The following is a 25,303-nucleotide window of genomic DNA, read 5'->3' as shown; positions in this document are numbered from 1 at the left end:
AATCCAACTGCTGGCGCTTTTGGTGCAGCGGGGGTTGGTCACAGGACCTGGCCTGTGGCAAACCCCCTGTATGCTGTACAGATGTGTGTGAGTGTGTGTGTGAGTATATGCTGGGTGTGAGTGGGTATGTAAGTGGTTTGCGGGTCTGTGGCTGGGTGTGTTACTAGCTGTATAAGTATGTACGTGAGTGTCTAAGTGGGTCTGTAAGTGCCTGTGTGGGTCTGTGAATAGATGTACGAGTGGTTCTCTGGGTCTCTCAAGTAGGTGTATGAGAGGCTCTATGAGTGTGTGAATGGTTGTGTGAATGGCTGCATTGTTGAGTGAGTGGGTGTGGGAGTGGTTGTGTGAGTCTGTAAGTGGATGTGTAAATGGGTGTATAAGTTTGTGACTGGGTGTGTAAGTGCCTGTGTGGGTCTGTGATTGGGGTGTGAGTGGTTCTTGAAGACTCTGACTGGATGTATCAGGGTCTGTGATTTGGTGTGTAAGTTTCTATGGGTGTGTGAGTGGGTGACAAAATGGCAGCCACAACTTTTCTGTCAGGTGGCGGCCAGCCAATCAATGCAATCCTCTGCGGTGGATCTACATCTCTAGATATACATAAATCTTTTTCCTGTGATACCTTCAAAACTACTGAAAACATTTACTCCAAATTGCAAAAAGCACTCTTTCTGAACCAAGATCTAGCTTTCTGCCAAATGCGGTGTAATTCTGTTCAGCTGTTCGGGGTGTAGTCATGTCTAAAATCCCTATGAGAAATTGTAATGGGAAAATTAGTTTGGGATCCCCCTTTTTCTCACCCCCTGCTTGATGAATCTCCCCAAAACTTTCTAGACAGCAGCGGCAGTGAATGGCAAGCTCGTTTTGAAAATTTTGTGAAGATTCAGACAAAACAAAAACAAAATTCTTATGGAAACTAGGTCCTAGCTACAACTACCTACAGGCGACTGCCAGTACTTAATGTGTATTAATATATACATATATTGGTCGTAGGTTGTGTTTTTTTGTGATTTGATGTAAATCTGTTCAGAAGTTTTTGAGAAATTAGGGTTTAAAAATCTTTGTACATCTAACGGTTGGGTCCCCAAAAGGCTTGCAAGAACCTTGTGGGAGTGCCAATTTAAAAATAGAGCATTCTGATTGGACAGGGAGCTTTTTTCCCTGTGGGCCATCTTGCTCCCTCAGGAGTCAGACTGCTGTGGGAGAGAGAGCTCTGATTGGCTGCCAGCAACATGAGAAAAAGGTTGCTGGCAGTTATTCCAGGACTTGGGGACTTAGTTTCCTGTCCTAATGTTTAAAATAAAATAGATATAGGAGGACTGGGTAGGGATACCCTGCCCCTCCAAGGGCTCATGGCACTGGGGCCCAATTTGTTTATAAAGAGGAGGGCCTCTCTAACAAAAACCTTAAAATGGCCCTGGATACCCCATTCCCCCAGGTTGTTATTTTAACAAGAGGGAGGAGGGACCATGTGGCCCTCGTCCTTGAGCCTTTAATGGCCCTGGGGACCACATCCCCTGGGCCAGCTCACTTGCTGTGTCCTGTGAAGCCCACCCCAATACATAGTGGTTTCCCTGCCCACACTGGCATGGGCAGGTAAATGTGTTTGTTCCCGTCTGGCAGAAGAATTTTCAAATCTCTTGCCAAACTGGAGTCAACACAAAATCTGCTCCCAGTGGGCTGGAATCAAAATCGTGTTTTGTTTCACTGCATGAAAACAGAATAGCATATTGCTCCTGCCTGTAGGGGGGCAGCATAATCAGCTGGTCTATCCATGCAGGAGCAATGCCGGCTCTCGCACCATGCAGGAAGCCGGCTGGGGCCACAGAGACACGGGCTCCCCCCCATGGCCTCCAACATTGTGCTTGGTGGGTGACCTTGATGGGTCTGGGGCACCCATCTATTTAAAATGGAGGCCCCAGGGGACAAGGTCTCGAGTGCCAAACTAGGCTTGGGGAAGTCAGGCGTACAGCCCCCTTCTCCTTTAAACAAACACAGTCCTGGGGGATAAGATCCCTAGAGTCTGAGTAGGTTCACTAAAGAAAACAAAGGTTACAGGGGCGTTGTAGTTAGGTTCAGAATTTACACACAAAAGCCATAGAAATCGCTCTGTTATAGTTAGAGATCAATGATTCAATTGTGTCGAGGGTGAGCACCTCACTCCATGTCATCACAGGCCCCCTAATTTTGACATAGATTTGCTAATCGCTTAGATATGTGTATTGGTAATGAGAGTTCATAACCATGGCAGTTCCAGGGGTCTGCTTTGTCCTCTGTTAAGGTATACCAGTGACTGAGGTATAACCCTGCTTGAGTGTGTAAGGTTCAGAAATGTGTGTTTTCCATTTATAGCCATAACCCATATATGACCAGTTTTAGTGTATATCAACGACTCACATTGCCCATAGGCCAATGAACAAAAGAAGCTCACGCATGTTACAGCTTATGTATCACCATAGCTTAGGTAGTTCATAAATGTGGGAAGAGTCGCAGCTGTCAACCTGAGAACGGAGCTCTGCAGAAACAGCCCCTGAAGATAATTCCACCTTTATCTCACAAAACGACACCATTTGCCTATAGGAATACTAATACATGCTCTCAGTAGTTCCCAAGAGAGAGGGAATGAGATACTGATGTTTTGAGTTGGCTTTCTCTGTAGAGCAAACATGCAGACAATTAAATACTGCGCTTGAAATCACCAGAATCTAATGGCGACCAGACATGTCAACCTGAGTCCAACCAAAATGAATGGCAAACACAGAGGGCCTCCATAAGTCGTCGAGCAGCAGCAAACAACAAAAGCGGGAAACATAAAGAAACTTGAAGTTAATATATATCTTACAACTTGGCAAAAATATTCAGATGAACCTCGTTTCACATGACATGAGTGGGGGTTTGTCTACTGGACTCTATTCATACCAAGGTCCTATTTTATCTTCCCGATTAGGATTAGATTCCCTATACTTTACTATAGGGAGCTCCTTACCTTTGGGGCGGAGAGCCCTCTATGGTGAATTATAGGAAAAAGTTATACAAAGATTATTAAACTTGAAAAAAATGATGGAAATGTTTTATGTTAAATATTAATGTAAAATATGTATTTTACATGTAGAGCAAAATAAATAATTAAGCATCTAATTTAAATGTATAAAGTTAAGTTTAATGATGTAATTATTTAAAGAAATAAAGTTGCATTTATTTTTAAATGATCACATAAATATAGAGACTTGAAATATCAAGAATTGAAATTACTATACCAGAAGGCACTTGATCAATCATATGAACGAGAGCGTTCAAAACCTTTAAATGTATGAGGTTTAAAGACAATGGATGTGAGATACTGATATGATGGAGCAAAACCTTAGTACTACTGAGGGTCATGTATGGGGGTTGAAAATAATTTTAGAAAGGTTGTGGGGAAATTGTCTATTTCCATGACCTCAAATTTTGTTACTCTTAAAATAATATTTTTTTTTCTAAGATTTGACGAGTCTAGAATTTGAATTTGAATTTGAAGGGATTTGTATAGCGCTCGTACACCTGGCGGTTTCTTGGCGCTCACTGATAACAGCTACTCAGTCGGTCGGAAAAGGGGAACGGTGAAGAGATTCAGGATGGGAAGGCTTGGGTAAAGAGGAAAGTCTTGAGATCTCTTCGGAAGAGGGGGTATTGAGTGCAGGATCTGAGGGACAGTGGGAGAGAGTTCCAGAAAGCTGGGCCCGTGGTAGCAAATTTGGAACCACCCCATTTCTTCCGTTTGAAACGGGGAACCACGAGAAGGTGGTGGGAGGAGGATCGGAGGTCTCGTGACGGAGTATAGGAATGTATAGCTGAGTTGATGAAGGAAGGGGCGGAACCTGTCCTGGCTTTAAAGATAGTGCAGCCGAGCTTGAATAAGACGCGCTGCCGGACAGGGAGCCAATGGAGGGAAAGAAGAAGAGGAGTAACATGGTGTGATTTAGAAAGGTTAAAAACCAGCCGGGCGGCCTGGTTTTGAACCAGCTGGAGGCGCCTCATGAGGTAGTCAGGCATGCCATGGTATAGGACATTGCCATAATCTAGGCGAGATGTCACCATGGCCAGAAGAATTAGTTTGAGCGCGTCTGGGGCGAAAAATCGTGAGACTCTGCGGATAGTCCTGAGCGACAGAAAGGCTGATGACACCACAGCAGAGACTTGGGAATGTAAGGAAAGTTGGTTATTGATTTTGAAGCCAAGGGTTTTGACAGAGGATACAGGAGTGGGTGGGGGACCTAATGATGGGGGCCAGAAGGAGGGGGACCAGGGACTGGAGCAACCACCTGTCAACACCAACTCCGTTTTATCGGGGTTGAGTTTCAGGTGGTTGAAGTTCATCCAGTCCTGGATAAAGGTCATGATGGACTGAACCTTAGACATGGACTCTGGGGCAGAGGACAGGTGGAAGATGAGCTGGAGGTCATCTGCATAGTTGTACACAGAGACTTCCAGCTGCTGTAAAGCAAAAATAAGGGGGGCGATGTAGAGATTAAATAAAAGGGGGGATAGTGAGGAACCCTGGGGGACACCGCACTGGATGGGTAAAGATTCCGCAGAGAACTCTCCCAGATGCACCGCCTGAGTCCGACCGCTCAAGAAGGAGGACAACCATAGTAGGGCTGTTCCTCGAATTCCCGCCGCCTCGACCCGTGAAAGTAAGATGGTATGGTCCACGGTGTCGAATGCGGCGGAAAGATCTAGGAGGATCAGGGCCTGATGTTGATTGGTGTCCATTCCTTGTCGGAGGTTATCCAGAACTGATGTTATGACGGACTCAGTTGAGTGGGCTGGGCGGAAGCCAGCCTGTCTTGGGGCCAAGACCCCATGACTTTCCACGAAGTCACTCAATATTTTGACAACGTGTCGTTCCAATACCTTTGCCAGGAAAGGCAAGAGGGAAATTGGACGGAAGTTAGCAGGGTCGGAAGGGTCTGCTCCAGGTTTTTTGAGGATCGGTACGATCACTGCTGATTTAAGTGCTGGGGTAACGATGCCCTGAGCCAGTGAGCTATTGAGGAGCACTAAAGGTGGTAGGGGGCAGAAGGTGTAAATCTGCTTTAAGATGTAAGCAGGGCAGGGGTCCAGCGGGGAGCCGGACTTGACCAACGGAAGAATGGAAAATCTAGAGTCTAGAGGAAAATCTAACTTTGTAGTTACATATTGGATGATATAAACAGCGTTTGGTGTAGGTAACTAATTGTGTTGCTTTGCTTTCTAAAGTTGTCAGCACAATTTGGAATGTTTCAATCCATCAAGGACCAGCTGGAGCAACGAACACAAATACTACAGGAAAAAATACAGTGGCAGCAAGAAGAACTGCATAAAATCCAGGAGCAGCTGTGCTTGGTCCATAATACGAATGTGCAGGTGAGCAAGTGGCTCTTTCGTGGATTACCAAGTGGTGCCATCTGTCAAATTAACCTAGTAAATGTCATTTTCTATGTAGTGATGACTTCAACACATCCCAAGTATATCTATTATTTACTAGCTGAAAAAATTCTTGGAAAAGGAAAGGATGAAGAAATTATCACATTTATATTACTAGAGTTGTGTATTATATATATAGTACATTACATTCAGACCCGCCTTACATCACCATAAAATGTGTGGCTGTTTGTAACATATCCTTCTCTACTTTTTTATCCCCGAATTATTTGCCAGTCAGTACCAAATTTTTGGCTTTGGTATTGTTGCCCAAACATGTGGGGGCCAGATGTACAAGGGTTCCCATTTGCTTTTCTTAAATAGCTACTCCGTACTAAAATGTGCTATTCCCCAATAGCGATTCCTATAGATTAGGAATCACTATTAGGGAATCGCAAATAGGAAATGCCAGTGCATTCCCACCTATGAGCGAAATAGGAAATGCTTTTAATTTCCTAAATTGCACGTGCCTCTAAGCTTAAGGCACCCCGAAATTTCTGGTGCACATGTACGTGCACATTTGCCCTTTGGGCATATGTGCAATTCATGTTACACACAAAAAAAGCATTTTTAATGCATTTTTTTTATTTTGCACATGGTTACCATCGACCTGAAGTCGATGGTAATTGCATTTCCTAAATGCCTAAATTGCATTTTGGAAATTCTTTGTACATGGGCTTTAGGAATCGCAAATAGGTCAGCCCTATTTGTGATTCCTAAATCGCGGTCGCAATTTGCGATTTTTACAGTGTACAAATCATAAATTGCGACCAGTTTTGGCCCTTTGTACATCTGAAAAAGCCATTAAGAATCTCTTAACGGGGCGAAATAGCGATTTGGTCCATTAAGAAACGCTAAACCTTGGTTGTGCTCCCTTATTTCCACAAAATGCACCAACTACTTTCAGTGTAATGCACCTTTGACAGTCCGTGTGTTGAACACGCCGGCTCAGTGTTATACACTAAGCTCTCGTTGAGGCCCATCTGTGTAACAGTCTGATGACTAAATTCTATTTTTAGGTCTCACCTAGGCAGCGCTTGCACTGCCTCGTTGAGACATGCAGTATACACTATAGCATGAAAGCTTTGTGGAAGCTCCGCCAACTCTCCACCCATCATTTTCATTGGCTTGTGTCCTAAATACTGCCTTCCAATTGGTTGTAGGCTTGTTAGTCCCTCCTTATGATGGACATTTCTCCATTTGTGCCCTTCCATGGCTACTGGCCCTTTTACTGCACAGACTACTTTCTTCCTGTGCTTCCCACCCTCCCTCCGCAGTCTGATGCCTTCTCGCGCCCCCTATTGCATTGCCAATGCTTGTTTTATTTGTCTCTCCCCACCCCCATCTGAGATATCCATTTATTTATTTATTAATGCAGCCCACGCCGAGGCTCGAAACCTGTTATCCAGCTCCAGAGTAAGCAGCGTTATCTGTTGAGCCACCTCCTCCCTTTGATTCTCTGCACCGTTTGTTTCAGTTGTTTTCATTTAACCATGCTTTTTTAAAACGTTTTCTGTAGCCCCTCCACGTGTTGTGTTTTTTAAATTTCTCTCTCCCCACCCACCTCAGAGATCGCTGATTATTTATTTATGATTAGGTGACAGCCTATGCTGAGGCTCAAACCCTGCTCTCCAGTGCCAAAGTTGGCAACTTTACATCGTCAGCCACCTCCTCTCTTTGAGGCACCCTCCCACCATGCACCCACCCTTAACCCCTTCCTTCCTCCCTCTCACTTTCCCTGAGCTCCCCTGTAAGTGCATAGGAAGCAGTGCACAAAGTTGTTAATACTCTTTTTTCATGCCGAGAAAATATCCTCAGTACCGTGCCTGCCTCAGAATTGCGCATAAGACCATAAAGGGTGGCAGGTGGTAATTAGAGCATCGCATCCATTTTGTATTTTTAGGGCGTCACAAGGGCTTAGGGTGGGCGCCGGCGCCATCGTAGAAAAAAATATTTTGTGTCTTTGCTCCCTTTCCCACATTCTTTACACGCAAAGGGGCAAGATCGATAGCTTGTGAAAGTCGGGACTGCTGTTATGGACTAGCCGTGACTGCTGCCAAAAGTGACAGTCTCTGTGCACAAGAGCACACAGCAAGTCATTCTGGTTTTCTGGCATTTGAGCAGGAGCAGTGCATGTTACAGGGCACTGATGAGGGGCCAGTGGTTACGTGAGAGCCAGAACTACATCGTTCTTGCATTTATCTCCATCATAAACTATGGATTCTAGCTGACAGGGCACTCACCTTCCTCTCTATCATTGCCTGCTAGCTCCAGGGCAGAAAGAGCCCCTGCGCTGCTCTACTTTTGTTGAGTCAGAGTGACTGGGCGATCAGATGAGCCATAATCACTAGCACCTGTCCAGCAGTGGTCGGAATATGCAAGCCTTGGACAGAGCGGGCTAGTAGTGAGCAGAGGATGCCCGTTCTCTGTAGGAAGCTGTGTAGAGTGTGCAGTACTGGGCAGTGTGTCACTATCACAGGGCTCCCGAGTTACCCTTGCAGTGTTGACGAGGCTGGTGCCTTGAAATAAGTGAAGTGAATTTGGCAGGATCAGCTTTAATCCTGGATATTTATGGCATTGGCCTGAGCTCTCAAAGGTACACTGCCCAGGAGCTAGGATGTGAAACGTGAAGCGACTGTGACATGTACATGATGTGGATGCAGCAGGAGACTAGCCCCTGTGGCATTTCCTCAGCATTACAGGATGCCATCGGTGGTGACTGGAGATGCACTGGAGCGCGGGCCCTCACTGGCTTGTGCGTAGCGGAGTAGCTCTCGCACCTGCCACTGGGTTCGACATGCAGGCGACCGGCTGACTGGCGCTGATGCTGTGCGGTGCATAACAATGCTTAGCCACCGACTCTTATCTGTTTGCATTTCCATCTTCCACACATCAATCTCTCGTCAATGCTGGTGTTGCCTGTATCCTATTTCTGATCCTGCTTTCTGTGTCACTTCGACTGCAATGTTTTTAAAGTAATTGGCACATTTCCTCTTTTATTTTAAAGTTCATGGAGTGTAGTAGAGCATTTTCTTTAAATATAACAAGTTCATATGTGTGTCAGTATAACTGCATGTGCAGTAATAATTAGCAGCACCTAACAAATATCTAACTTTGTAACCCCCTCCAGCAAGGGTGGCATTGTTCCTGTTCACTACTTTAACTGTATTGAATTATTTATATAGCTCTTACCACCCCTGTGTGGGGGTACTGAAACGCTTGCCTACATAGCATGTTGCACTGCTGTGTAGGGTGTGAATTTGTAGGTTTTCCCTTTGTGGGAAGTGTCTCATTGTCGTGTGTGATGACCACCTAGGTAAGGTTATGGGATTAAAGAATGCATCACTTACAGTGTGGCAGATGAAGTGTCAAATGTAAGAGCACAGTTGATGGTTTTCAGTAGGCTGGCTGCTTTGAGCAGCTCTGCAGGTCCCTTTCTGGTATTTTCTTTGCTCATGGTTTACTTTGCCTGTTATCGCCACGCGATGCCCAATTTGAGATACTTTATTTAAAGGTTAATGGCTCTGAGCAGGCATGTTTAGAGATAAATTGTCTGCTGTCCTCTGAGTTTTAGAATATTTGTATGAGAGAGAAGGGTTACATATGAATTGACATGTCTGTTGACTGTTATTGTACTGGAAGGTGCGATTCTGTAGTAGGGGATCTCTGTGTATAGTCATAATCTAGTGAATAGTCCCGCCCATGTGCGTGGACCCCGGCAATCAAAAATAATCTCTTAAATTGTCAAAATAATGCAGAAACTGCAAAGACAATTAAGAGAGAATTTAAAGACAAATAATGCAGCCTATATCCACAGGCTACACTGTCCAGTACTTCAACTAGAAATTCCACCAGAAAACACCACACACAGCACAGCCTGCCAGTTTCTACCATAGAGAAACTTGCCTCCCCCAGTCAAAGACTCTGGAATGATAGAGAGGAAGGTAGGGACAGACAAACCCCATAGGCTGCCATTATGTGGCTTAAATAGGATACTGTGCCTTTAAGAGAACTTTCCAGAACTTCTCCCAGTATCCCAGAATGCATAGCAGGTCCCTCTACTTTCAGTTCTTTTTCCCGGCTCCTGCTTACAGGACCCTGGCATTGAGCTCTCCCTTTTTCAAGGGTTTATTGGATTTTTTTGACACTTTTGAATTCTAAAAGTGTTGCAGTTTACTTCTTGGTGTTCTCTTCTCCTTTTTTGTGCTGTTTTAGGCGTTTTAGGGCTCTAAAATGCCTGGCCTTTTTGATAAGTGCCCAGCATGTGGGAGGAAGAAGGCCAAGAGTGATCCCCATGATGTCTGCATCGTGTGCCTCCCTGAAGATCATGTCCCTGAGGATTGTGCCATCTGCCAGCAGTTTACTGCTCGGACTCTGAGGGACAGGATGAAGATCAGGCTTTCTGGACTTGAGGAGAGGCATCTGCAGGCTGCAGGTGGGTCTGGGCAGGTTGGGAAGGCTCCCTCTGCCTCTGCTGAGGCCTCTGGGGGGGCTCCCCGGAGGCAGGAAGTCCAGCAAACGGTCCCGGTCTCCGTCGACGTTGATTGCATCGACGACGACGTCGAGAGGGATGACGGCGGTGTGCTCCCCTTCTCCCCGGGGCTCCGGGTCGAGACTGCGTGACGGCTCGACGTCGAAGGTCATGGAGAAGTCGCCGTCGAAGCCACCGTCGACGTCATCGTCGACGTCGAGGTCTTCCTACCGACGCCGGAGGCTTAGTGACGAGCATCGACGCTCGCCGTCGAAGCGGCATCGACGCTCGCCGTCGAGGCGACACCGTCGATCGCCATAGAGGCGACACCGTCGATCGGCGTCAAGGCACCGGTCGACGTCGAGGGGCTCCTCGACGTCGAGAGCATCAAGAAGACGGCGACGTTCGTCGTCGAAGACGGAACGCTCGACGCCGAGAAGGCGGCGTACGGCGTCGCGGAAGAAGAGGTCGACGTCGAGGAGTCGACGGTCGACGCCGAGGAAAAGAGGGTCGACGCCGAGGAGTCGGCGATCGACGCCGGAGTCGAGGAAGCGTCGTTCGACGCCGGAAAAGCGTCGCTCTGCGTCCAGCAGACAGCGGTCAGCGTCTAGGAGTCGGTCAGCCTCTCCAAAACGGCGCAAGAGGGATTCTAGTCCCAGAAGTCACGCTGCTTCAAGTGGAGGACGCAAGAGGAAGCGGTCACCTGCTGATGGGGCTGGCTCTCCGCACCCTTCGCCTAAAGGGTCACCGGGCTCGGTGTACTCAGAGGTGTACACACCATCTCGGCCCAGGACTCCGACTCCTCCCGCTGTGCCTAAGGAGGACCCTCCACCCAAACCTCCACTGCCTTCAGGAGACCCTCCTCCGCCTCCGGTCCCTCCGCATGGGCCCACCCCGCAGCCGAAGGTTCCTCCTCCGAGGTCCACTTCCCTGCCGTCCCTGCCTGTTCCTCCTAAGGGGACCCCAAAACCGAAACCCCGTGAGGAACCGACGAAACCCCGTGAGGAACCGAGGAAGGCCCCTCCACGAAAACCGAAGGAGTCGCCACGAGCAGGCAGGTCTCGCTCTCGCTCTGGGAGGAAGGAGAGATTGTGACGCAGATCATCCACGAGGTCGAGACACCGCCGTAGGAGGCGCGAATCTCGCTCACAAACGAGGTCCTCTGGGACCAGGGACTATTCTCCTACCCTATCGGGGTCACCGGACACGAGAGTGTCCCCGATAGATGACCTGGTGGCATTCCATGACGTCCTTTTAAGGGGCGCTGCGAAGTTGGGCATATCCCTGACGGTGCCTACCCCAAAAACGTCAGTCATTTTTGAGACTTTACATCAAAAACACCTGTCTCGTCCTCTCCTGCCTCTGGTGCCGGGCCTGGAAGAACCGGCTATGGCCCTGTTTCTCACCCCTGCGGTGACGAAGGCGGCTCCATCAAGATTACTGAAGAAGTACCGGGCTCCCGATTCGGATCCGGCCTTTTTGAGAACGGAACCTCCTCCTGACTCTGTCATTGTGACGGCGGCCCGCAAGCAGCATGCCACCACTCCGTCCTCCACGGTTCCCCCGGATAAGGAGTCAAGGTGGATGGATTCGGCGGGGAGGAAAGTCTGTGGCACTTCCGCTACCTCCATGAAAGCTGCGAGTGCCACGGCGCTGTTGGGCCGATAAGACCGCGCCCTCTGGGACTCCCTCGAGCGATTTGCGGAGCATTTACCTCGGGAGAAGCGTGAAGACTTCATGGAAGTACTGAGTGAGGGGATGCTGGTGGCCAACCAGATTATCAGCGCGGCAGCGGACTCTTACCTGTTGGCTGCTCACGGATTTTGTCACGGAGTCAACCAATGGCGCCATGCATGGCTCCGGCTTACGTCCCTGAAACCGGACGCACAGCAGAGGGTGCCAACCGACCATTCTCCGGCGAGACCCTCTTCGGGAAGCATGCGGACGATGAGATGGCCCGCATGAAGGCCGAGGCCGAGACGCTAACGGCTGTGGGCCTGGAGAAGCCTAAGAAGACCGAGAAGCAGTACCGCCCTTTCCAACGGCGGTTCGGCGGGCAAGGCCGAGGACGGGGACAGGCTTCGGGACAATCGCAACAGCAACACCAGTTCCGTAAGCCGTTCCAGAAGCGCCTGAAGGGCAGAGGTGGCCAGCAATCGGCCCCAGCGCCCAAGGGACAGGCTGGGTCCTGGCCCTAGGAACCTACTTCCCCCGGATCTGTTACCCACTCCGGTAGGGGGAAGCATTCAATTTTTTCTGGCAGAGTGGAGAAAAATTACTCAGGACAAGTGGGTGCTGAATATTGTTTGCAATGGATACAGTCTTCGGTTCACCAGCCCTCCTCCAGCAATTCCCCCGGTCAGCTCGCAGTTTCAGCTGCGCGAGCTTCAGGCGGAAGCAGATATCCTGTTGAGGAAAAGGGCGATAGAAGACGTACCTCTGTCTCAGAGAGGAAGAGGTCTGTACTCCCGGTTCTTTCTGGTTCGCAAGAAGGACAAGAACGAGTTCAGGCCAATTCTGGATTTGCGACAGGCAAACAAATGGATTCGCAGAGAAAAGTTTCGCATGCTGTTGTTGCATCAGATTTATCCTCAGTTGCAACAGGGAGACTGGCTATGCGCTATAGACCTACAGGATGCTTACTTCCATGTGCCCATTGCACATAAACACAGGAAGTTCCTGCGGTTCCAAGTCGGCACCAATCACTATCAATACACAGTACTCCCATTCGGACTGAAGTCTGCACCAAGAACGTTCTCGAAGTGCATGGCGGTGGTAGCAGCGCACCTGAGGAAGAACAAGGTGTTCGTCTACCCGTACTTGGACGATTGGTTGATCAAGGCATCCTCCTTCTCGGAAGCGCGAGCACACTTCCAGAAGACGTGCGTTCTCTTGAACAAGCTGGGGCTGCACATCAACATGGCCAAGTCTGTCCCGACTCCGGTCCAATGCATAGAGTACTTGGGAGCCTCCATCAATACGCTGTCAGCAAGCGTGTCTCCTTCGGAAGAGCGACGATTATCACTCCTTCGGAAGGCTCAGGCTCTTATGACGACTCCATCTACAACAGTGAGGACAGTGTCTTCTCTACTGGGATCGATGGCCTCTTGTATCTTCCTGACGCCACACGCACGGCTGCACATGAGACCACTGCAGGAGTGCTTGGAGGACCAGTGGGATCAGAGGAAAGGATCTTGGGACGACAAGATTCGACTGTCGCTGCATGCTCTTCAGTCTCTGAAGTGGTGGTGTTCGGCGGAGAATCTCCTCAGAGGGGTTCCCTTTCACAAGGACATTCCCACGCAGACTGTCGTGACGGATGCGTCTCTTCTGGGATGGGGAGCGCACTCCGGGACTCTACAGATTCAAGGCACGTGGTCACCGATGGAGGCCACGTATCACATCAATTTCCTGGAACTCAGGGCTGTTCACTTGGTGCTGAAGGCCTTTCTTCCGTCCTTCCAGGCCAACTCTCTGCTTGTACAGATGAACAATACCGCCACGATGTATTACCTCAACAAGCAGGGGGGCTCGAGATCGCGCACTCTGTCACAGGAGGCGCAGACGATCTGGCACTGGCTCCTAGCCAGAGGACTGACGATAACGGCCACCCATCTACCAGGTGTACAGAATGTTCAGGCAGACGCACTGAGCAGACTGGTTCAGGAAAACCACGAATGGGTCATAAACGACGAAGTACTAGGAGAAGTCTTCGCAAGGTGGGGAACTCCAGACGTAGATTTGTTCGCCACCGCCGAAAACAGCAAGTGCAGAGACTTCGCCTCCAGGTACTTCCAGCAAGGGACGCTGGGGAATGCGTTATGGATCAACTGGACGAACAGCTTTCTATACGCCTTTCCTCCCATTCCCCTGCTTCCGGCGGTGCTCATCAAGCTGGCCCGGTCCAGAGCTCGGATGATACTCATCGCCCCGGAGTGGCCCAGGCAGTGGTGGTTCACGGACCTACTTCACCGGTCTCTCCTTCCTCACATTCGGTTGCCGTGCAGGCCGGACCTTCTCACGAAGTTCGGGGGACGGATGTTACACCCCAACCTCTCGTCTTTGAGTTTGGGGGCATGGCTCCTGAGATAGTGCAATATAGCCATCTGAATCTGCCCGATGATTGCATGGACATACTGAAGGAGTCTAAGAGACCTTCCACTCGGACTTCATATGCTTACAAGTGGAAGAGGTTTTGTATCTGGTGCCAGTCTAAGAACCATGATCCTACGACCTGCAAGGAAGATGTCATCCTTCCTTACCTTTTACATTTGGCGCAGTCTGGCCTTAATGTCCATTCCATTAAGGTACATCTTGCTGCATTGACTGCCTACAGGAAATGCCCTTCACATACTTCCTTTTTCCAGATCCCTGTGATCAAAGATTTTCTGGAAGGTTTGAAGAAAGTATTCCCTCCTGTCAGGCTTCCCTCGCCTTCATGGGAATTGAATGTGGTGCTGTCCAGATTGATGAAGGAGCCTTTTGAACCTATTCATAAGGCTTCATTGCAGCACCTGTCCTGGAAGGCGGCGTTCCTCGTGGCCATTACATCGGCCCGCAGGGTGAGTGAAATTCAGGCGTTGTGTTGTAATGAACCTTATACTGTATTTCATGCTGCTAAGGTTGTTATGCGTACTCACCCTAAATTTCTTCCCAAGGTTATTTCTGATTTTCATGTCAACCAGACTATAACTTTGCCTACGTTTTTTCAGAACCCTTCATCCCCAGCGGAAAGGCCTCTCCATTCCCTGGATGTTAGGAGGGTGTTGAAATTTTATCTGGATAAAACCAAGGATATTCGTAGGTCTGACCAGTTGTTCATCAATTATGGATCGGTCAGGACGGGTCTTGCGACCTCTAAGCAGTCCATCTCTAGGTGGATTGTGTCCTGCATACAATTGTGTTACCAAAAGGCTAATAAGACCTTAGGAGGTAAGCCTAAGGCTCATTCCACCAGGGGCAAAGCTGCCACGACGGCTCTACTCCGTAACGTGCCGTTTGCTGAAATCTGCAAGGTAGCCACTTGGAAGTCGGTTCATACCTTTGCTAAGCATTACTGCCTGGACACTGACGCTAGGGCAGACGCTCAGGTTGGGCAGGCTTCGCTGCGGAATTTGTTCGCACAGTAGTGGCGTTATGTATTATTCTCCACCGCCGCTTTGGTGTGGGGATGGGCTTGCCATTCTATTCACTAGATTATGACTATACACAGAGATCCCCTACTACAGAAGGAGTAGTTTCTGTCCTGTAACTCCAGTTCTGTAGTAGGGGTATCTCTGTTATAGTCATAAGCGCCCGCCCTCCTCCCCGGTGGAGATTTTTCATCATGTAAAGAATGCGACAGGTCTGGCGTGCTTCGCCTTCAAAAAGAACTGAAAGTAGAGGGACCTGCTATGCATTCTGGGATACTGGGAGAAGTTCTGGAAAGTTCTCTTCAAGGCACAGTACCCTATTTAAGCCACATAATGGCAGCCTATGGGGCTTGTCTGTCCCTACCTTCCTCTCTATCATTCCAGAGTCTTTGACTGGGGGAGGCAAGTTTGTCTATGGTAGAAACTGGCAGACTGTGCTGTGTGTGGTGTTTTCTGGTGGAATTTCTAGTTGAAGTACTGGACAGTGTAGCCTGTGGATATAGGCTGCATTATTTGTCTTTAAATTCTCTCTTAAGTGTCTTTGCAGTTTCTGCATTATTTTGACAACTTAAGAGATTATTTTTGATTGCCGGGGTCCACGCACATGGGCGGGACTATTCACTAGATTATGACTATAACAGAGATACCCCTACTACAGAACTGGAGTTACAGGACAGAAACTACTCCTTATTATTCCAGGTATTAACACATGGCTGTGGTACTTTTTCTTTGGGAGGCTCTATGGGTAATGCAGATTGCCTTGAACATTGACCTACTAGCTGTAGGTAGCCAGTTGAGTGATTGCAGGACTCCAGCATGCGTTTGCTTTAGTGAAGAGGCCTAAGGAGTCTTACAGTAGCATTTTGATTAGGTTATTGTGCTTATGATAGTGGGTAGAGGCTAATAGCAGTCATGCTTGGAGATTACAAGATAAACACCTGTTATTTCAGCACCAGCAGTGTAGGTGTGGGGTACAAATACATAAACCTTTCAAGTTATGCAGCGCTTGCTACCTATAAGTTCTCTGGTGGTCTCTCAATCCATCGGGCATGGAGCCAGCGTTCACCCTCCTGCCTCCTCTCACTCTACTGCCTCCTCTTACCCTACCACCTCCTCTCACCCTCCCGCCTCCTCTCATCCTCACGCCTCCTATCACCCTCTGCACTGATCCACCCAGAGCTCAGGGAAGGCCCCCTTACTTCATAGCTTCCAGCATACCAGGGATTAACCCAGTTCCCAGCCTCATGCCAGGCAGGGCATACCAACCCAAACATCATCAGTGGATGTCTCAGGCTCCAGTCTGACATGGAAACGTGGGAATTGTGCACCAGTGTCAACTCTGATGCCTCAAAGCACTAGAAAGCCACGCTGGTGCCACAGGCTGTGCACCATTCAAATGCTAGAAACATTATTTCTCTCAGTCTGTAAATAGTGTTGCTGCCACCCTTCTCCAGTAAGACTGGTGCTACGAGCCTCTTTAGGATAAAAGCATTTGAGCTATTGGCATCGTAAATGCCAATACCTTTTATTTGTGTTTAGAAAATGTGCAAGCAGTGCGTAAACACGCAATTTGTACTTGTAGTCCTTGCTTACGAGAAGCAAGGCTGGCAGTAAAAGTGGTGCAGTTACTCCAGCCTTGCTTCTTGCAATCAACAACTATAAGTACAAAGTGCGTGTTTACACACTGCTTGCAGGTTTTTAAAACACATAAATAAAAGATATTGCCATTTACAATGCGAATAGCTCAAACTCTGCCGAATGTGAGACCGATTGCATTGCAAATGCTTGTTGACAATAGGATGAGATCTGTGTGTGATGGGGAGTTTTATTTGTTGTGCATTTTATAAATTGAATGGTGCTGCTCAGCGGTAGATTTCCATTCGTTCGACCAGGGCCTCACGTCAAATATGGAACACCACTGAGAGCTGTGCAAGATGTGTTTGTAAAGACAACAAATATAGCATGTTACACCGAACACCAATATTCATTCCTACACAGAGAATTCTTACAGCATTTGCACACCACAAACTGCAACTACATGAGCTGATATATTTCAGTTCCACCTTGTTGTGAACGAGCTAAGCGCATGCTTGACAGCCAATGTAATTGTAATTGTAAATTGTATTTATATAGCTCTTCCTACCCCTGATGAGGCATTGAAGCATTTTGCGGCGACGAGCACGCTCTTGAAAACCTAAGATAAGAGTTTATATTTTTTTTAACATCTTTATTTGTTACATTATACAAACAAGAAATAGATAAGAACAGTTCAGTGGCTCACACAATTAGAGAAAGCGGCTCCCACAGAACATATCCCCATATTGAATGTACATTGCTTCAATTCTGTATATACCTCCTCTTATACTAGGCTTTTTCAGCGGGTTTACCCCCAAACTTTTTGCTTTTTGGTTTCCTGCTTTTGACCCTGTTTTTGTTGGTTTTAGGACTCTGGGCACGTTACCACTGCTAATCAGTACTAAAGTGCATTTGCTTTCCAGATAAATTGTGTTTATTGATTGGTATTTCCATGTTTGGCTTATTTGGTTACATTTAAGTCCCTAGTAGAGTGCACTATGTGTACCCAGGGCCTGTAAACCAAATGCTGATGGTGGGCCTGCAGCACTGGTTGTGCCACCCACACAAGCAGCCCTAAAAAGGATTCTCAGACCTGTCACTGCAGTGTCTGCGTGCGGTTGGTTACTGCCATGTCGAACTGGCAAGTGCACCCATTTTTCAGGCCCTAACCTTCCCTTTTCTTACTTGAAAGACACCCATAAGGTACACCCAAGGTGGCCCTTTGTGCAGGGTACAGTGTATGTTTATTTATTTTTTATTTATAAAGTTTTATATAGCGCGAACTAGACCCAAGAGGTTATCAGAGCGCTTTACCTTTAGGATCGTTGCGTTACAGGTTACATCAGATACAAGAGCATAGTAAGGTACAGTACACATAAACAATGTTTCAATAATTCGTAGGAGGGAGGGGAGGAAGGAGTAATAGCTGGGAGACGAGGAGGAACAATGCCCAATATCTGGCTGTGTAGGTGACGGTTGAGGTTCCGTGACAATTGTAAGTGGTGTTTTCGACTCGCACGAATATGGTCGAGTCTGGTATCTACGAACCGCAAATGACGAGTTTAGTAAGTGTGCGCAGTTTCGCTGTGCTAACTTAAACCGTTCGTTTGTTACGTGGGTTTTTCATCTGTACCCACGGGTTCCATCTTAGATACGGCATCCATTTTGTTTCTTGCCCTCAAGTAGCCAGCGAACGGACGTTGTCCGTTTCGCGACCCTGGGATTCTTAAGACATCCGCGGAAGACACATGTTCTTTGAAAGTGTCTTTATGACGAGGGGGATGATACTGTAAGGCAGATGGCCCCGCTCGAGGCTCATCTTGCCGTGCCGGTCTATTGTCTCAGCCGTGCATCTCATTAGGCACGTCCCTTTGATGCCTGTAGCTCGTGTTTCCTGATACCTCCCCTTTTACACCCTTTTCGATCTCCCCACTGTTTCCACCTTCCTCTGCACCTGTCCTTGTTCCTTCTTCGATCTGTTTTACTGCCGATTGGAATGTACTAATGGTGGGAAGATGGGTTTTTACAGTTGGGAACCGCCAAATGTTTCCGCACTTATGCCCCGGACCTTGGATGTATCAAAGTGACCAAAGTGACCCCTCTCGGGGATAATTATGGGAACCGAGTTGTAAACCTTTGTGTACCATGCAACCTTATGGGAGAAATTTGTATAAAAGGAGCGATCCTCAGTAGCAATTTGAAGCAGTCTCCTCGAACCTACATTCGTTGTACTTCCTGTGACTTCTGTGTTCCCTGCAGTAAATAAACCTCGAATCTTTGACGCCGAAGGAAGTGTCCCGTGTCTCTGTCATTCGTACGCCGGAGCAGGTTACCCACGAAGGTTTCAGGTGTTGTCCCCTGGCACCGCTGGGTCTTAAATAACACAGTCCATCAGTTGGCGCCCAACGTGGGGCTGCATCAGTGGTACCGGTCCAAGCCCGACGATCGTGAGGAACTTCGTGTGAAATCTCCGAGGGAAGGTGCACTCCGCTTCATCGATCCTGTTGTCGAAACAAGTGGCCCGAAGACTTTCCCCGCGAAGATTCCCGCCTCCTGACGGCTGCGACGGACTGCTGCCCTGACTGTAGACCTGTTTTGGCGCCTGGCGTAGACCTTGGTATAGCGAGACGTCTGACGGGCCTTCCTGGTGACGCCATCGATCTTTGAGTTAAGTATTTGTGGGTCGCTCCCAGAGTTCTTGGTTGTGGTTGCTTAGTTGTTGCATGGTTCCATTGCATTTGTGGTTCTTGGTACTTTGTTGTGATATTTGACGACTGCAGCCGCCAAAGACCGAGGGTTGTTGCTCTTTGCAGGGACTTGGTAAATCCCGTAACCCTTGACGTTTGTGAAACTCGGCTAGTGTGCAAGATGCCTGGTCGCAGTACTTTGTTTAGTTGTTTCAGACGTTGTGGTACGGATTCCCGACTGGAGGACTCGTGTCCGATACCTCCGGTTGGAACTCCCACTTATGAGCTCTACAGTAAGCACGGGCTAGGCCCGATTACTTTTAATGATTACTGGATTCGTTATACCAAAAAAGATGGTGCCCTTAGTTGGCCACCTCATGGTAGTTTTGAGACCACGATCTTAGATAATCTTGAGACTAAATTGTTTGAGAAAAAGTCAAGGCCGGCCATGTTTGATGCCTTTCGGTTGTGGCGTAAAGAAGCCCGACAGAAAGAGATCAGACAGACTAAACGTAATCAGAGAGATGGTGTTGCTACCATTGTAAAGAAAGCAGAGCAATTTCAGCGTGATAAGGAGGATAAGGAAAAGGAAGTGTTTGATAGGCTACAACGTATGTCCATAGATAAATGCTATCCTGCTTTGCCGACGGAGTCGGATAAGAAGGAAGAATCAGTTGAGGATCCTTTAATGTCTTATCTTATGAAGTCACCACCTCCGTATGTACAGGGTACCGCAGCTCCTGTGGTCCCCCCTGTACCTGTTCCTCAACCTGTTCCTCAACCTGCACCCGTTCTTCCGACTGTTCCCGCTCCTTTGCCTACTGCTATTCCTACTGCTCCTCCGCTTCCACATACTCCTGCTCCCGCTACTGCTCCTGCTCTACTTACTCCTGTTGCTTCTTCTGTTTCTACCCCTTCTCTTGTTAGTCCTTTGTGCTATACTTCTCCGTCTACTCGAAGTCGTACTCCTCCGGTTGCGGCTAGTTTTTTCCATTCTCTTGGTCCTGTTCTTGGGTCCGCTGGTTCGGACGGTCCTCAAAGACGTAGTCAGCTTCCCGGTAACAGGGAACGTGCTGCGCTATATAATATGGCGATGGGTTGGATGACGCACCCTCTTAGAAATCCTCCACGTGCTGTACTTAATACGTTCTGCCAATTCAATGTACCGACACAAAGATACGTGTTCGAAGAAATGTGTAAGGTTCTCCGTGATCAGATATCGGCCGATGCACCTGATGATGTGTTGACCGCTTTGTCTGACCTACAGCTTCAGTTCTCGAACGGACTGATAGTGGATACTAACGTTCGACGTGCTGTTGAGCGGTTGTTATCTTTCCGTCCCACTCCTATACCTCAGGCCTTGTTCGTTGAGGATGTTGAAAGTCAGTTAGATGCGTCCGGTCAGTTTCCTATGCGCGAAGTTCCACCAGTGTGGATGCCCGGTGATAATGCCGCTGTTCCTATTATTCCGCCACATTTCCAGAGAGTATGGATTCATCTCCCATGGAAATGATCGGAAGTGTTACAGGTGAAGCAATCTTTGCCTGACCCTCGCAAAAATCCTGCAGGGTACTATAAAGAATTATCGCAGCTCGTAGACGCGACGATAATGAATCTTGCCGATATCGACATGCTGTTCGGCAATGTCGTACCTCAACCGGTATGGGCTAAGATTCGTCAGGAGAATCATCCAAACGAATTAGGTGGTGATTGGGCTGCCCTTGTAGCGGCGGATGGGTTACAAACTGGTGGTGCTAAACCTGAACAGCTCATTACTGTTCTCCCTCAAAGAATAATTACCTTAATGAAAACACTTATGCCAGCTATGAGGGTGAACTGGGACAAATTGTCAGCTTGTAGACAGAAGAAAGACGAGAGTGTCTCTGATTTCTTTACGAGATTTGAGGAGGCATTCATCGATCATAGTGGTCAGGATATGGGCACTGAGGGTGGTCAACGGTTGTTCGTGGACAAATTTGTCTCTAACTTATTGCCCGACTTGAGCAATAAATTAAAAAATTCTGAGAGTGCGTGGGCCGTCTCTACCTCGGCTCAAATATTGGCTACGGCACAGTATTATGAGAACAGAGAAAAAGAGGAGAACGACCGCGCTGATAAAAAGACGAAAGAACTTAAAACAAAAGTGTTGTTGCAGCAGGCCTATCTGCGTTCCAATCAGAATGCTCCTCAGCAAAATAGACCGCAGTCGCAATCGAATAGGTCACAACCTCGAAATGACTCCTCTTCCCAAAGATCTTCGTTAGGGTACAATCAGTGTGCCTATTGTAGACAGGAGGGTCATTTAAAATTCAACTGTCCCGTTCTAAACGATCGTAACAGTGGTAACTCATCTAGAGGAGGTTGTGGTGGTTCTCAGCAGTCATCACGTGGTAGGGGTCGTGGTGTTCAAAATGATCGCTCAGATAATTCATCAAATTCCAATAATTGTTTTGATCAACGTGGATCATCGCAAGGACGATCTGCGCAGTACAATGTAGATGATTATTACGTCGATCAGGAAAATGACGACAGTAATTACTAGGACAGCCATAGACAAGGAGAGGGAGTGGTATCAGTTCCGGTTGATCAGAGAGGGCCTTACGTCGCAGTTGCTACATCGGGCGTCGTGGAGCCTTTTCTGTTGGACACTGGTGCAGCGAAAAGTTCCATAATGCATTCGAAACTCCCTGGCGCACCTTTGTCTGGCTTAACCAATGTTTCCGTTGGATTCTCTGGCGCCCCTGTTAGCAATCCAGTTTCAAGCCCTTTGCCCCTTACAATTGGGCCTCGTGAGCTTCAAGCTCCGTTGATTTTAACTACTGGTTGTGGTGAAAATCTTTTGGGCCTGGATTTGCTAAAACGTTTGTATGCAACTTTGTATTGTTCTCCTGCGGGTGTAAAGCTTACGCTAGGAGAGAGGGTTGTCTCTCCTATGTACTTGTCTCTCGATAAGCTTCCACCGGAATTAAGTTCTCTTCCTGCATCTTTGTGGGCAACAGGTCCCAATGATGTGGGCCTGCTTGACATCTCCCCTTATGTTGTTCAGCTGAAATCTAATGTACGGTTGCCACGTATTCCCCAGTAGCGCATATCCCTTGATGGTGAACGAGCACTGTTAGCGATCATTTATGATCTGATCGAGAAAGATGTTATTGAAGAAACGCGGGGAAACGTGTGCAACAGCCCTGTATTACCCATTCTAAAACGTACAGATCCTTCGAAACCGCCTGTTTATCGTTTTGTTATTGATTTACAGGAGGTAAATAAAATTGTGATTCCTCAGTTTCCTGTTGTGCCTGACATCACGGCGCTACTGACTCTGATTCCAGCTTCTGCATCATGGTTCTCGGTGATCGATTTGAAGAATGCTTTCTTTAGCATTCCGATTGCCGAAGAAAGCAGAGACCTTTTCGGTTTCTCTCTTGGTGGTCGCAGCTTCCGGTTTAAACGCGCTCCTCAGGGCTACTGTGAGAGTCCATCGATTTACAGTCAAGCCTTGAAGGGTCAACTGGATGCGTTTTCGTTGCCGGCTGGTGCGGCCTTAATCCAATATGTCGATGACTTATTGGTGGCTGCGGATACTCAGGACATTTGCAAAATTGCTACGGTGTCGTTGCTGCAACATCTCTGTGGCTTACATCACAAGGTGTCACCTTCTAAACTCCAATATTGTTGTCAAGAAGTAACCTATCTAGGTCACTTATTGTCAAAGGAGGGAAGACGGTTGACCCCAGAGAGAATTGCAGCAATTGCGCGAATGACTGTGCCAACAACCCAAAGAGATGTGCGTGCCTTTCTAGGTATCACGTCGTATTGCAGGCAATGGATTCCAAATTTTTCATTGCTAGCGAAACCATTGGTGGCTCTTACGTGCAAGGATGTTTCAACTCCTTTACCATGGACGGAAGAATGTCAGAAGAGTTTTTCTGAATTACGTGACTCATTGTGTTCGGCTCCTGTGTTAGGTACCCCTGACTACAGCAAGCCGTTTACATTATATGTTCACGAGAGGGAAGGTTGTGCTTTGAGTGTCTTAACGCAACCTTTTGGTGGTAAGCAACGTCCATGTGCATATTTTTCCTCGACCTTGGACCCGGTAGCTAGAGCATTGCCGAGTTGCTTGAGAGCAACAGCGGCAGCTGCGGTGTCCATCCGACAATCAGCAGGACTGGTCATGGATAATATGCTTACGGTGATGGTTCTGCATGCGGTCGACACTCTTTTGAATCGTACGAAAACTCAGCACTTGACGAGTGCGAGGTTGTCTGGGTACGAGTTGACGCTGTTGGCAAGTCACATTCAGATAAAACGTTGTAATGTTCTGAATCCGGCGACTTTGTTACCCATTAGCACAGAGTCAGATGAAATAGCAGCCCATGACTGCTATCTGAGGACTGAAGAGGAAACAAAAGGTCGAGTGGACCTTAAAAACACTCCTTTGGAAAATCCAGACGGAACTTTATATGTGGATGGTTCATGTTTTAAATTGCCGAATGGTGATGTGACTACTGCGTATGCTGTTGTGACTTTGAATACTGTTGTGGAAACTGCGAGATTGAATCAGAACTCTGCTCAGGCTGCAGAGCTGATCGCTCTAACTAGAGCGTGTGTGTTAGCGAAAGGGAAACGTGTGAATGTGTTTACAGACAGCCAATATGCGTTTGGCGTCGCTCATAACTTTGGACGGTTGTGGAGAGAGAGAGGTTTTATGACGTCGCATGGTACGAAGATTCAGCATGGACAACTTGTGAATGATCTTTGGGATGCACTTACGTTGCCTAAGCAGGTAGCGATTGTTAAATGTAGTGCACATCGTAAGGTGACGGATGATGTTGGTCGTGGTAATGCATTTGCGGATGAGATTGCTAAGGAGACTGCCCGGAACCTTAGCACTAGAATGTATGTGACAAGTTCGGTTAGGTGGCCTACAGAGACTAGTATGTGTGAGGACACTATCGAGAGTGTGAAAGCGATTCAAGATGAGGCCACCAAGACTGAAAAGACGAAGTGGAAAGAAAGTACGGGAAAGTTGGATGCGAATGGTTGTTGGGTTGATTTGTCGGAACATAAGAGATGGATGTTACCGGATGCGTATGTGCTAGCTGTTGTGACAATGGCGCATGGGTTAGCACATATTAGTGTGAAAGGTATTTGTAAGTTGCTGTCCCATGTGTGGAGGAATGATGGTATCACGAAGTGTGCTGAACGATTGGTTAAGAATTGTATGGTATGTATGTTGTACAATCCTGGTAAGGGAACCCCAACTCCTCCTGGCCACTTTGCTCCCCCTTCATGTCCTTTTGAGGTGATCCAATTAGACTTCATCCATATGGAGAGATGCAACAACCTGAAATACGTTTTAGTTGTGGTTTGCGCGTTCTCCCGATGGATCGAAGCCTACCCTCTTAAAGACAATACTGCCCTGTCGACTGCGAAAATCCTACTGAAGGAATACTTTCCTCGGTATGGAATGCCCCAGATTGTATGGTCTGATAACGGAAGTGAGTTTGTGGGGAGTGTGATGAAGACTGTGTGTGTAAGGGCCTTGGAATTAATCAAAAATTCCATAGCGCCAATCATCCCCAGTCAGCTGGTTTGGTTGAAGGGTATAACGGCACCCTTAAACTGAAGCTAGCGAAGATTCAGGCTACGACTGGTCTTTCGTGGCCTGACGCTCTACCTTTAGCTTTATTGTCAACTAGGGCAACCGTACACTCCCGAGTAGGGCTTAGTCCCTATGAAATAGTGTTCGGTCGTCCTGCGAATGTGTGGGGGGTCCCTAGACCGGGTGTGTTCTCCAGTCTTGAATATCCAATGTTGATTGACTATCTTCATGATCTGACTGCTAAACTGAGGTTAATTCACCAACAGGTTTACGAAGCATTGCCGACGCAGACGGAGGGTCCAGGCCACCAGCTCCAGCCCGGAGACTGGGTGGTAACCAGAAATTTTGCCCGCAAGAAGAATTTGGAACCCCGGTTTACTGGACCCTACCAGGT

The 25,303-nt window shown here is 47.9% G+C and overlaps 1 protein-coding gene across 1 annotated transcript in view; it reads left to right on the top strand.

Annotated features, from left to right (window-relative positions):
* NPAS2 (neuronal PAS domain protein 2) overlaps positions 1 to 25,303 on the top strand; it is a 492,166-nt gene that overhangs the window by 390,399 nt on the left and 76,464 nt on the right. The window contains exon 15 of the mRNA XM_086933390.1: positions 5,236 to 5,382. Coding sequence (XP_086789516.1) covers positions 5,236 to 5,382 — 147 coding nt within the window. The remainder of the gene's footprint in view (positions 1 to 5,235; positions 5,383 to 25,303) is intronic.

The sequence above is a fragment of the Lissotriton vulgaris genome, chromosome 8 (genome assembly GCF_964263255.1).
Source record: "Lissotriton vulgaris chromosome 8, aLisVul1.2, whole genome shotgun sequence".
Taxonomy (NCBI): Eukaryota; Metazoa; Chordata; class Amphibia; order Caudata; family Salamandridae; genus Lissotriton; species Lissotriton vulgaris.
This window is presented reverse-complemented; position numbering and strand designations above follow the sequence as displayed.